A 13,725-nucleotide genomic window follows, 5' to 3' on the forward strand; every position below is an offset into this window, starting at 1 on the left:
GCTCAAAACCACTATGTAATTATATTGCAAGGTACAGTTTCAATTAAGATTGTATCTGCGGCCCAAATGAGCAGAGGTATGTGTAAAACAATAAGACTGTTAAACACATTGAAAAGGGTCATTTGCCTAAATTCGCAGTTTAGTTAACGACGTTAGATTAAAAGCAATTAATTGTTGTCGGAGGATGAGAGGAAAGAAAACAAATCTATTAAAAATCTAGGCGAAAAAGATTGGCATTTAAAAAGATATATTATTGTAGTTTGCCAAGAAAAGCAGCATTCATTTTGTATAAGAAACTATCTGCTCTCGGAGAATTCTGGAAAGTTGACAGCAATGGATGATCTTTTCGGACTTAGAGAGTTATCATAGACAATCTCTTTCTATCAGATTTATTATTTAAGTTTCCTTAGTATAATCTATCTAGAAAATCTCTTCGAGTATCAAATTAAGGCACGCAGTAATGATGAATATGGACGCTATCAGATGTTCAATATCAAAAATCAAATCTTTCATTTTCAAGACAAAGGGGAATAAAGTGGAATTTATTGAAGTGATGACAAGTGACATGTGGCTCACGCTATTTTTGTCTATATTACTATTGTTGGTTTCAGCTGAGAGTTTCGTGTGGGGAATGGAAAAAAGTTTTCAGCTGTGTCGGCACATGGACCATAAAGTTCCTTGCATGGAAGAACTTTCTCTATTGTTGTTTCCCGCTTCATCGAGATTAGGGAATTTTATTGTGTAACCCTTTCCAAAGAATCCTTGAGAATTAGCCGCAAAACTACCATTTAACTACCTATAAAATCCGAAGGTGAACACACATACAGGGCGTCTCGTATTAGTAGGCCGATCCGCTGGCCGCAGATCTCTTATGCGAAAATAATTTGATTTTCCTTATGGCATTTTTTTTGTTTGAGGTTTTATGCCCATTACACAGGGTGTTGACGTTAATAAAAAAATTCTTTTGTTAATAACTTGGGTGTTTCTTAAAATATTGTAATGAAAATCTGCAGGGATGTATTTGTTCGATTAGGCGCACATTTCCTATGATTTGGGTATAAAAATTTGGAAAAACAATAGGGAAAATCGGAATTCGCGTGCACTTTTGTCCTCCAACTTTTTTTGCGCGCGCCAATGGTGCATTTCTTTAATTATTCAAATTAGCTGTTTCTTTATTTTTGTAAAATTTTGATTTACAGCTTACCTAAGAAGATGTTTCAGCTTATTGTCCCCCATACAATACGCGGCTTCCATTTTTTTATTTATGTCGAGAACATAGCTCTAAAACACTCATGATTGTCCTTGTAGTACTTGTGGTACGTTGCACTTATTAATGTATTGATTTTCCACTTAAAGAGCATTCAGTTGTGTGTTAATACCCGGATGTTTATGAACAATTTGTAAAATTTCTTCTTCCTGGTGCGGTTAATTAACAAAATAAATAACGGAAGTCGCCTATTGGGGGGCGATTAGCTAAAATATCTTTTTAAATAAGCTGCAAATCAGAATTTTACGTGAATCAATAAATCCAGATACAGAGACAACTAATTTGAATGACTAAACAAATGCACCATTGGCATCCGCAGAAAAAGTTGGAGGGAAAGGCGTGTAGACGACTCCCCAGTTTTCTCCATTGTTTCTCCAGTTTTTTCCTCAATCCATGGGAAACGTGCGCCTAATCGAATTATACATCAGTGCAAAATTCCATTAAAATGTTTTAAGAGACTTCCGAGATGTTAACAAAAGTAATTTTTTTTTACTACTTCCAACGCCTTGTGCAAAGACCAAAAAGCATCAGAGAAAAAAGTGTCACACGGAAAGTCTAATTATTTTCGTACAAGGAGTCTCTGGTTAGGGGATTGGCCTACTCATACGAGACACCCTGTATAATAAACCACGTGGAACAACTGCAAGCTTTTCTCTTAACGGCTTGTTTAATCTCGAATATTCCCAGATATCATCTCGTAAGTTCTCCTAATTCCTTTTATTAAGACGTGGAGATATTATACACAGCAATTAAACTAGCGTTTATCGGCGTTTACAGCCATTTAATGAAGCTGTTAGTAAAACAACGTCTGGTGGAACTGAATTTATGTCTTCTGCCTAATTGCGAACTCACGCAGAATATGACCATAAAGACCATTTGTGTCTCAATTACGTTCGTGATTATAGCTTTGATGGTTTAGTTTTGAAGAGGTGAAATGTGTCAAAAATGCAACCTCGCATTTGGCACTTGTTTGCCGATCCTGCTTTGAAAACTGTCGTTAAATTCAACGCGAAACGTCACGCGGCATTGTCACGTTGTCCCCAATTTCCTAAAGATTCATGTTAGAATTTTTGTGCCAATTGAAAACATACACCTCTCCCGGAAATCATTAAACAACCTTGTTAAAGAGCGAGACTTTTTTCTCAACTTTCGGGAGATATAAAATGGAATTCACGATTATACAGGAGGCTCGTAAAAAAGACGTAGTGGCGTTTTTATTAAAACCCGAGTTCTTTTTATAGATTTTCTCGTCGGAATGGGCGTGTGCAAGAAAAGCAGCCGTTAATTTGACAAATCGCGTGATTTAAAATGGTATTTTCTTCGTGAATATATAGAAATGTAAGGCGCCGCGACGTGTTTTCCCGCGATTTTCGGTGATAAGAAAAACATAAATACGACTTTTCAAGCTTAGATAAGAACGATTTTATTTATAGCTGGGCATAATTTGCTTAAAAGCCTAAAGCACGGAAACATGACGGAAGAAAAACTGAGAAACTGAGAGCACACTTTATATTTTCCAGTTCAATAACTCTCTTTTCATTTGCGAACACCGTTTCGATGCAGCTTCAGCGATTTGATATAAGCGTTTGATTGCATTCCACAAAAGGATAAACCGGCGTTTTTAGACATTCATTGGGCATTTTTTTCTCTATATTAGCTCCATACTGATTTGGAGACTAGTTGGAAATAATTTCTTCTTCTTTTTGCAGGGATTTAACCAGCAACAACATAACAGAACTGAACGAGACATCTCTGGGGCATTACATGAACCTGGAAGAACTGTAAGCATTATCATTTCAAATTTCAGTGCATTATGCATGAAAAAAAAAAGAATTGGGGATTGTCTACAATAACTTACCCAATTCGAATAACTCCATTCAAACTTAGCATGGTCAGATATCTCATAAAAGAAACTCCCCCTTAAAGGACCTTAACCTTAGTGTATAAAGAACTGTCGAAGACAGACACATTATTCTCGATAGCCATATACTTCATATCGCGTCTTCTCAATCACTTTACTATCCTGCTTGAGATTCTCTGATGTCAAATAACTCCGCGTAAAAGGAAATTCTGCGAAAAACGTCGTAAAGTTGCTGGATATCCGAATGGATTTATAACACAGCTATTTTGTATTTCATATGCAATTTTGCAGATTGGCAGAAATGCATTTATGCGCTCTTTTTTCCCCTGATTTGAAGACCTAAAATGAAGGAATGAGGTGGGTGTGAACGAAGACAAATAGGGTGTCAGCGTATCAAGATTTTGGCTTATGGTAATGACTGTCTACCAATCATCATCGAAAGATGTATTTTAGTCACTCGAAGTCTCCTTTGAACGTTTGTCTGATAAAGTTTCATTTCCACACTATCAACATTCGCCCTACCACTTTTTTTTTTTTTCATTTTTTCCCTGAAATTTATGTCATATTTTCCTCCGGTTTTTAAATTCTTGGCGAATGTCCCTCTTCAGAGCCATAGACGCATCTAAAGAAATATTGTACGCTTAATGAGATTTTCTGGCTTCTCCTCCAAGCTTTATTAGGTTCATTCTCGAAATCGATCCAATCAGGCATATTCGGAAAGTGCATTTCGCTATTATCACGGTGAAAGATTACCAAACTTCTGACAAAGTATTCTGAACTTTGCTGCCAATTTCCCAGTGAAACTTTATTCACAGAAGTATTGCTAATTGAAGAAAGAGAAAGGGGCTTGCCTAAAGCCTCTAAAAGCATGGTTTTTGTAAAGCTAGGAAAGTTTATTTTGAAACAAAACTAATTGGACTTTCCTCTATTTCCAGGATCTTGTCGGCTAATAAGTTAGACAGTATTCATTCCAAGACTTTTGCCAAAAACACTCAACTCAAAAGACTGTAAGTATGAGATAGATTAAGATATCTAAGATAAGACTCTAGTAAGAAATTTTGAGTTCAGGTTAGTTCAGGCTATTGATAGATGCGAAGAGGTATTTAGACATTTCGAATTTAAATTTTCTAGAAGAAATTACGACGGGCTCTATGACGCAGAGCTCCAAAGACTTTCTGCATTTGCCATAAACAATGAGGAACTAATTTTAGTATTTGATCAACATTTAGCATTTGAGCACAGTGTGAATTACAGCGTATCGACGTATTTTACACACAGGTGAAAATGGCAAATTTTCATTCCCTATTATTGGTCTAGGTTGCCAATCAATGCTGATGCAGTTTTCGAGATATTTGAGTTCAAATGAAGGATAAGCAGGTAAAAATATTTAAAAAGTGGCAATTTCGAGGTGAATTTTGAATGGGAAGAATATCCTTAATGGGCAGTGTTCGAGTGAATGAATAAAGAGGAACCAACCCTCTATTGCAGTCGTTATTTTGTAATGTTTTAATGATTCCGGTGCTCTTCGGCAGTAGGGCCGTTGAGGAAGTGGTTCTAAAAAAACGCATTTTCATCGGAAATTTCCTTTTGATCGTCCTCTAGAAAATTTAAAATCCTCTCAATTGAAACTAGCAAATATTTTATGAAAACCAGCAATAACCGTCAAATCTGAAGGCACATAAATTTAAAAATACCCGTATTTTATGTACTACAAATTGGTGAAACATGATTTATCCTGCACCTTTTCCCCAACTGAAGTGTAGAAGATATTAATGGCAACAATTCCCCTGAGCGGCAAAAGCAAATTGTGTAGAAAACTGCTCCATAATGAAAATTACTCAATTAGTCCCGGAAAAATTTAACGGAATTTTCCCATTGACATACACTCATCATGATCTGGTTGATTGGATTTGTCACTTTAAATAATGGTCCAAAAAGGGGATTTTTAACGGATAAATTCGTGTGATTTGCAGTATTTTGTAGGATCTTATTCCCGGTAAATCAGAGCGAGTGGGTCAAGAGGAAGTCTACTCACTTTATTTGCTCCAAAGATCATAAATAACCCGACTAGTTGGATCAAATAAAGTAAATGGCTGGAAGCCAAGCGGTCGCACATACTAGAAAAGGATTAAACTCTTCTCTTATCGCCCCTCTGCCCTATCCCAAATGGGACAACACTACGACCTGCATTTATAAGCCACTATAAAGAGCTTATACAAACCGACATAAAATGTAATTCAAAATTGGAACTGGATAATACTTGCACATATAGAGTAGATATTATCGAAGAAAAGTCAAAGGGCAATGTACTCCATGGAAACACTCCTAGTCATATTATATACAGAGTGCTTGGTTTATATTTAGAAAGATTTTTTAAAAATATATTGTCAAGCCCGACATTGGTGTGCGACCTAAACAGGAATGTTTTGTTTTAGCTATCAAGCATCTCAGTTTGGGTCAAGTTTGAGTCAGTGTCTTGGGCAATTTGGGTTAATTAATTCAATAAGGTTTGAAAATTTTTTGGAAATGTACACTCTCAAGGTTAATTTTCGAATATAAAAAATTCGATTTAGAAAATTTTGAAGAAAAATTTAGGTTAGTTTCGATATTTCATGAAGTTGCTTTAATGACATAAATTTCGAATACAGCTATTAACAACGACTAAAATCTCTCCCATATTGTCAATGTAACAAATTTTACAACTACGTTCCAGCTCCTTAAAAAATTATATGGAATAATTTATCTTGAGGTCCCATGCAATTTTTTAAAATTATTTATAGAACCCATCGTTCTGTGATTTAAAACCATAGTCAATTTTCTCAACGGGGATCTCTAATCCATTCAAAATCTCCCTAAATTTGGAACGCTTCCAATTGCTCCTTACAATAGATCTGTCCCCCTGGAATTTCTACTAAGGTATTTAATGCGTGCCTTTCTATGTTCTAGTTCAGGTTTTAAGAGATAAGAAATTCAGTGTCGTACAGGAATTTTTTTAACATGACAAAATCTATGTAAGAACTGAATTTTTGTAACTGCCACACAGAAATGGAACTGCTTCTGATGCCCCTTTTCAGGTATTTTATAGATGTTTAGTATGGTTCTACTAAAAGTTTATTAAAGCGAAGAACGAGAGTGCTGATTAATCATGAAAAGATATTAGAAACTTAAAAACAAATTTCATAATAAGTCAATTAAATGAGAAAAGAATTGCAGCTTTAGGGGACCAATTTAAAACTACTTTTGGTTTATAGAAAAAGTTTGTTGCTTACTAGATATTTAGCAAAAATCAAGTTTTTACGTTTTTTTTTATCGATCTAGTTTTTTAATTATTGGTTCTAGAGAAATGGATTTTTTAATTATTTTATTAATACGAATATTGTAGCTAATTTTGCCTTCAGAACCATAGGCCAATCAGATTGTTCGTGACATCTGCCATTTTTGAGATATGACAAAAAAACTTATTTCTTTTAAGTGAAACACTTATTTAAAAAGACATTTTTGCAAATTTTACAATGATTTGCAGCTATTTTTCAATATTGTGTCTTACGGCTTTTTTCAATTCCCTATTGCAATTTCCAAACACTTATTTCATTTAACACCGACAACTCACACCATTTGAATTAGATATAAATGTAAGCTTTTGAATTTCTTTGATAAGAATTTTTCAAATTGCCAAAAATCGAACAACTACTTATGAATAATTATTTATTAATTACCTAATTAATTACTAATAATATAGATATTCAAAAAGCTCCCCATTGCTATTTACACATGCATTGCATCGTTTCGAAATTCAAATTGTAGCTTTTCTAATCGAATGCCCAGAGGTAATATCGAAAGCTTCTCCAATCGCTTCTCTAAGAGCTTCTACTGATTCATGTTTTTTACTGTAAACTTCTTTTTATTATTTCCTATAAAAAAGAGAATAACACTCATTAATATTTCGCTTTTCCAAATCAATTTCTAAAACTTATACACGTTTAGTAATTCCTCTATTCGAAAAATTCTTATCAAAGCAATTCAAAAACTTTAATTTATATCCAACTTAAATGATGTGAGCTATCAGTGTTGAACATATAACAAATTAATATGAACGGTTAATGTGAAAAAAGGCTGTAAGTTCACCGTTTTGAGAAATAACTCTCTTATTGGTGTCGTTTTAAAGCGTGAAAAAATGCCTTTTTTAATAAGTCATAATCTATAACGCTTTCCACAAAAAATAAGTCCCCACTATATTTAGAATATTACAGTTGTCAGTAAAAATCTGGTTTGCTTAACTTTCTCAGGGTAAAATTCCCTACATTATTCGCATCTTCATAAATTTTAGAAAACCAAACTAGACCGATTAAAAGAAATCGCCAAAATTTGGTTTTTGCTAAATATCTAGGCATGGACTTTATCAAGAAAATAAAAGTGTTTTTAAATTGGTCTCGTAGAGCTGCGGTCATTTCCTCATTTAAGTGACTTCGTAACTCTGCTAGTTACTGAGATCCACTAATCATCGAAAAAAACTCACCCCGTACACATAAAATGTTGCCATCGATTCTTCAAATATCCGCAAATACCTCGTATATAACATTTTTCATATTTTTGGAAAGAACACAATCATTTGCTTAACTATGTAAAGTATCTCAATATTTCAAGCGAAGACTTCGGAATCACTGGAAGTCCGATGGTGCGGAAACGAGGCAATAAAAGCCCGTTTCATATCATTTATGTTTCGATTGAGGGTTCAGATAATCCGTAGACATTTATTTGTAGATTATTTATACTAAAAATACTCGAAATGTAGGAAGTTCTACTATGATAATCCGCAGACTTTTCCATAGAATTTCAGTCCCTAAAAGGAAGGAAATAGCTAATGTCGTCCGATAACGATAACTAAACTTTATCTCTCCATTGTGAACAAAGCAAGACCAATATTTTACATTAACTCGGTCTCATTTTTCTTCTAAACGTATCCATAAAAGTGGAAAGAGATAAATAAACCTCGAATATGGGATCTCGGTCTTATCTGCGATCCATGTTGATGCCTCGTCATTCCTCAAACCTGTCGTCGGTACATGTACACTTTATTGGTTTATTGACGTTTTCCGCAACTCTTGGTAGATCTAATAGGATTGAGACAGGATTATGCGATAACAAGCAGGAAACTGATTGCATAAAATATTAGCCTATGCACAAATGGTTCTGCGGGACTTTAAATGGAGGTTTTCCCATTGCTTTAGCTGCATTCAACGTGCCTTAAGAGCGCGATAAATTCAAAGATTAATTCTTTTTCAGGATTTTACAAAACTGTGGTCTGAAGCATATTCCGTCTGAAGCATTGAGGTCTCTGATAAAACTTCAAACATTGTGAGTAGCACTAGTTATCAGGGTTTACGCTGATCTAAAATGATCATAGTTATTGAGTTGTAAAGAGTCGCATACGAGGATAGTCTCAGAAGTACCCGACCCGACACATAGGTGGCGATTTTTCTGTTACAAATTTGCCTAATTACAAAGACATAACCTTTAAAAGCTTATGTTGAAAGTTTGAGGGCGTTACGTGGTTTTGTGTGTGATTTGGTGCCGTTCTTATTAAAGGCTTTAGGAGATTTTTATCAACATGGTAAAACTCGGTCATCGATACGTGGTTCAATACTTCCATTTGAAAGGTGTACAGGGTCTACAAATAAACTTGGTATAGAAACTATAAAACATAGCTGGGAAGAGTACGCCGACCTCAAAGGAAACTATGTTGAGAAATAATGCAACATTTTTCATTTTTTTTTCTTTATGTGTCAGGTCGGGTAATTCTGGGACTATCCTCGTCGTAACGTATTTTGGGACTATTTAGTCCTTGGTCAATGAAAATGTGTAATTGGCGCAGTGTAGATTTAAAAATACAATATAACAGTTCAATGTGTAAAATAACAAACATATTTCTAAAATCTTGATATAAAGTGCCGATGAAGCTGAAGCGGAAAGGTGATGTTCCAGATGATCTGCAAAGCTGGCCTACTCTAAATCTCCAACAGAAAAAGCTGTACAGAGCTTCAGTTTCATTTGTTTTTATTCTAAGATTAGTTTTGTTTTTGCTATTGATTTTCGTTGAAAATGATAGAAAGTGTCAACATTTAAGTCTCTTCTTATATTCTTCTGCATATAATCTACTATGCCGTCTCTTATTAGGAATCTCTCTTACATATCTATAGAGTTTATTTATTCTTTATAGAATTTATTTTTGTATCTGTGGACTTCGTTCTTCTCTTGTGTAGATTCTGCTTTTCTTTCCTCTAGGCCTTGGTCTCTCTGACTTTTGTTGTTATTTTTAGTCTCATTCTTTCTGGATTCGTTCCTCCTTCTCTGGAGTTTTTTTTTGTCACTGTTCTATACATACTCTTCTTCACCTCAATACACTTTTTCCTACCCTTTAGACTCTGTTACAGTTTCCTTCCTTTTACTTACTCCTTGCTTCTCTGCTTCCTATTTTCATAATCTTTTTTCCTGCAATCCAATCCTCCTCCTCATATTTACTTTCCATTTTAATATCTTAACTTTGGCTTCATTATATTTCTTGTCCTTTCAGTTTCCAACTTTTTATTCCTTCATTTTCTCCATCTATTTCCTGATTTTTTCATAAATTATTCCTGTCTTAACGAAGCCATTAATTTTATGCTCCTCTATCTGATTCGATTGTATAATAAACAATAAATCTCAACATTCTCGGATCTGTGCGTCACGGATATTTAGACATCCTTCCTCCTCTTTTCCGATCCGAGCAACCTTCAAATATTCTCTTTTATTACATCGTCCCATATTTCCTTCCGCGTGGAGAGACGAGGAAATGTTGTGACTTTTTATTGAACTGGCAACCCAGCCATAAATCACCAATAGTAAGATGAACCCCCAGCATGGATCTTTCCTAACAAAGGAATCTGAATGATAAATCCGCCCTCTTTCAACTAGAGATATTGCCGCTATGATTCTTCCATCCCCGGACTACTTTTTGGGCTGTCTTTTAACTAAATAAGATGTTTTTTGTCGGTGAAAGTAATACTCAGAATAATGTGATTAACACCCCACATGTAGCTGAACGTAATATTGTATCTAACCACTGAAATACTAGTATTTTCATCCAGACAAGTTGGCAACAATGCGCTGGGACACTTGGAACCGGACACCCTCGAATCGCTACCCAATCTGCGCAGCTTGCGCATCGATAGTAACCTATTGCGCAGGGTACCAACGCAGGCCTTGGCCATGTTGCCACGTTTAGAAGTTTTGTGAGTATAGGAAACTCGCATGGGCCAAGTTTTTTCCTGGAAATTTGCAAAAAGATGTAGAATTCTTAGAGTTACAAAAGTTAGAGTAGTTTGGCCTCAGAAGATTACACACTAGTAGAATTTTAGTGTAACGTCGAAATATGTATGATGAATAAGTTATTAAGTAATACTTGCATTAACTCAGCTGACTTAACTTGTGCTTGGTAGTTTGATGTGGGTTTAACTATAGTAGTCAATGTGAAATGGTGATTTGTTTTGTGTGTGTTGACTTATTTTTAAAAGAAACAACATGAAGTGAATATTCCCCCTAAAATATTCTTCTCTTCCATGAAAATATGCACGAGAGGAAGTGCCAATCATCGCAAAAGTCCCCTTTCCTTTCTGAAAGTTTCAACACGAGTTTTTATTTTTTAACAATTTTATCTACATTTTATCCTTAAAATTTAATGGAAATAAGGTTTCTGAAGAGTTTCTTTACATTTTTATACTTGACATTTAACAAAATTAACTCCCCCAGGGGGGCCACAGATAGCTCACCCAGGAGAAGAACTCTAAACCCAAGAAAAACTTTGTTTTCTTCGAAACCATCTCTCTGATAAATGAAGATTTCAAATTGCTGATTTTTTTCTTTTCCATCCACTTTGTGTGGTCTCAAGCAAATTTTGTAACCTATTTTCGACACGCTTCTCCTGCTAAGAGGACGCCTCGAATATACTTACATACGAATGGATATGAAGTGCCTAAAAGGTCGATAATCACCCTAAAGCTCGTGATATACGAAGATTTTATGCGGAAATGTGATATATGCTTGACAAAGAGAGAAAACGCTACAGAACCTCTGCTAGAATTTATGTAGACTAATATTCGCATTTATCATCACTTCCTTAAGAATTTTTTAGCTGAGTTTTGTAGAGGACATTTCACAGTTGCTTGTATTATCATACAAATATAACTGATGTTTTATAGGAACTTGGCCAGCAACCAGATATCCAGTATCACTATGGACTCATTTCCGCCCATGAATAGCCTGCTCATCTTGTAAGTATAACTTAAGCAAAATGTTCTTTTGGGGGGATTATTTGACATTCTCAATCGCCCTTATACAGACTTATCAGAAATTAATAATTCGGAGTTGACACTAAGCCCTTGATAATCCTGATTTATTATGTTCACCCTCAAAATACACAAAAGCGTGGCAAATTTGTAATTGAAAATCGAGCCACTCTTCAGGAAAGTTATTAAATCAGAATCAGAGGGCTGTTGGACACTGGAAAGAATAGTACAGTACACGTCGAGTTTTCTGATAAAATTTCGATATTTATTTAAAAATACGTTTTGCGGATAAAATCCACGACTACGTCCCTGGATTTTGTATGTGCACAATTCACTGACATATATTTTTTGAAACTATTTCATTGGCGTTCATTATAGAGGTTCAGTGTCATACTACCATCGGTTTGACTCGTGAAAAGTGCTGAAAATCCTAGTATTAATAGTTTGTTTAAAAGCTAATTAGGTCCAGTATATCAAAACACAAAATTTTCGTTTTTAATGTTGCCGATTGTAGACCTAAGAGCTTATGGGCGTGAGGTTAGAGTTTTGGAAACAGAGAATTTGCTCAGGAATCGCAACTAAAAATTTTTTAATTTAACGTCTTCATCAATACTGGTACACCTCTGCTCATCAATTGTTAAGCTTTCGCTGTTCACAAATTTTTAAATAATAGCAGAGGTTATACGGAATCTTTTCTTAACAATTCATTGGCGTACAGTTATAGATTTGATCCGGGAAAATTACTAAAAAATTACATGTTTACCTCGAGTTTGGTACTAACACATCTTTATTTGTCAATTGAAAAATTTAATGAATTTTTAAATTATAGTATAAGTTGTATGAATTCTTTATCTGGCAGTTGATTGACGTACCGTCCTGCAGTTGAAGAGGGAAAACATTCTGAAGAATCACATGCTCACCGCGAATCCAATAAATAAAAATTTTATAGTTTAATCAAAGTTAGTACGCAGTTGTTTCAATTTCAAATATTAAGTTTAATAAATTATTAAATTCTAAAACAGACTGTATTATATTTTTTTCGGAGTCTTCATGTTTATTAAATCGAAATTTGAATATTTAATAAAACCCAGTGGACGCGTTTCTGTTTTCCAAATGTTCAATTTAAAATTTTTCGGTTGTAAACGAGATTTGATTTAATTTTGTTCAGTTGTAAGAAAAACATTCTCAAAAATCATACGTTTAAATCGAATTTATTATGTTAAAGTGCACATGTTGGTTTAGTTAAGACTAATACGTTTTTTTTCTCAAACGTAAAATCTGGTAAATTATCAAATTCGTTTAGGGGTTGTAAAGCACCTTAACAGTGCAGTTCATTAACGTACACCTTGAAGTCAGGAAAAATTTTTGAATAACCTGGATATCAAGATAATGAAATTCAATTTTGTCGGTTCAATTAAGCCTGGTATGCCTTTGTGTTGGAGTTGTGCACACTCTCACATATACACGCAGTGGTTATTCTCACGTACACACTTATATGCAAATTCTCTACTAAAACTTTGTTAAATGCACACTCTCATATATACACTCAGCGCTCACTCTCACGTACATACTACACAAGGTCTTATTTAAATACGTGGCCAAACTCGAATGGAGAGTCTTTGAGTGATTCTAATTGAAAGACGACAAGTTTATACTGTGTGGTGCGGGAGGATTGTGTCAAACTTCAAGAACGTATTATTCATGAAGAGTAAATGTAAAAAATCTTAAATGTTTTTATCAGATTTTCCCTTCTTTACAAGTTATAGCATAAATCATTTTTTTACTAATGATCTATTTTCGATGAAAGTACCTTTTTTTATTAGCGATACTGATCTTGATTTGAGGTTTATTTTCGAGTTCAATTAATGTGTTACGAAATGCTAAACACTTTTTCATATTTAGAATATGCAAATATGGTGTTTATTTATGGTTTTTGTAATGAGAAAGCTACAACTACTGCCGAAGAATATCGTCTATGTTTTCCACATCAAAGACATCCTTCCAACAAAGTATTTATTCGAGTTTTCAATAATCTGTGCGAAACTGGAAAGCTTTCCAACGCGAACATATCATATGAACTATTTACTGAACAAAGCTTGGAAGAAGTAAAAAATATTCTGTATCTAGTAGAAGAAGAGGCAACGACCAGCTAATTATGGGTTAAGCCACATGGTCAGTGACGAAGTTAACAATACACGTAATTGTCATATGCGGTTCGACCAAAATCCCCACGCAATAATCGAAAGTAATTTCCAACATAAGTTCTTACTAAACGT

At 34.5% G+C, this 13,725-nt stretch overlaps 1 protein-coding gene across 1 annotated transcript in view; it reads left to right on the forward strand.

The window, feature by feature from the left end:
• rk (rickets) overlaps positions 1–13,725 on the forward strand; it is a 71,641-nt gene that overhangs the window by 50,915 nt on the left and 7,001 nt on the right. Inside the window, exons 3-7 of the mRNA XM_066286522.1 lie at positions 2,977–3,048; positions 4,064–4,135; positions 8,412–8,483; positions 10,253–10,396; positions 11,363–11,434. Of these exons, the coding sequence (XP_066142619.1) occupies positions 2,977–3,048; positions 4,064–4,135; positions 8,412–8,483; positions 10,253–10,396; positions 11,363–11,434 (432 nt within the window). The remainder of the gene's footprint in view (positions 1–2,976; positions 3,049–4,063; positions 4,136–8,411; positions 8,484–10,252; positions 10,397–11,362; positions 11,435–13,725) is intronic.

Source organism: Euwallacea fornicatus, chromosome 1 (genome assembly GCF_040115645.1).
Source record: "Euwallacea fornicatus isolate EFF26 chromosome 1, ASM4011564v1, whole genome shotgun sequence".
NCBI lineage: Eukaryota > Metazoa > Arthropoda > Insecta > Coleoptera > Curculionidae > Euwallacea > Euwallacea fornicatus.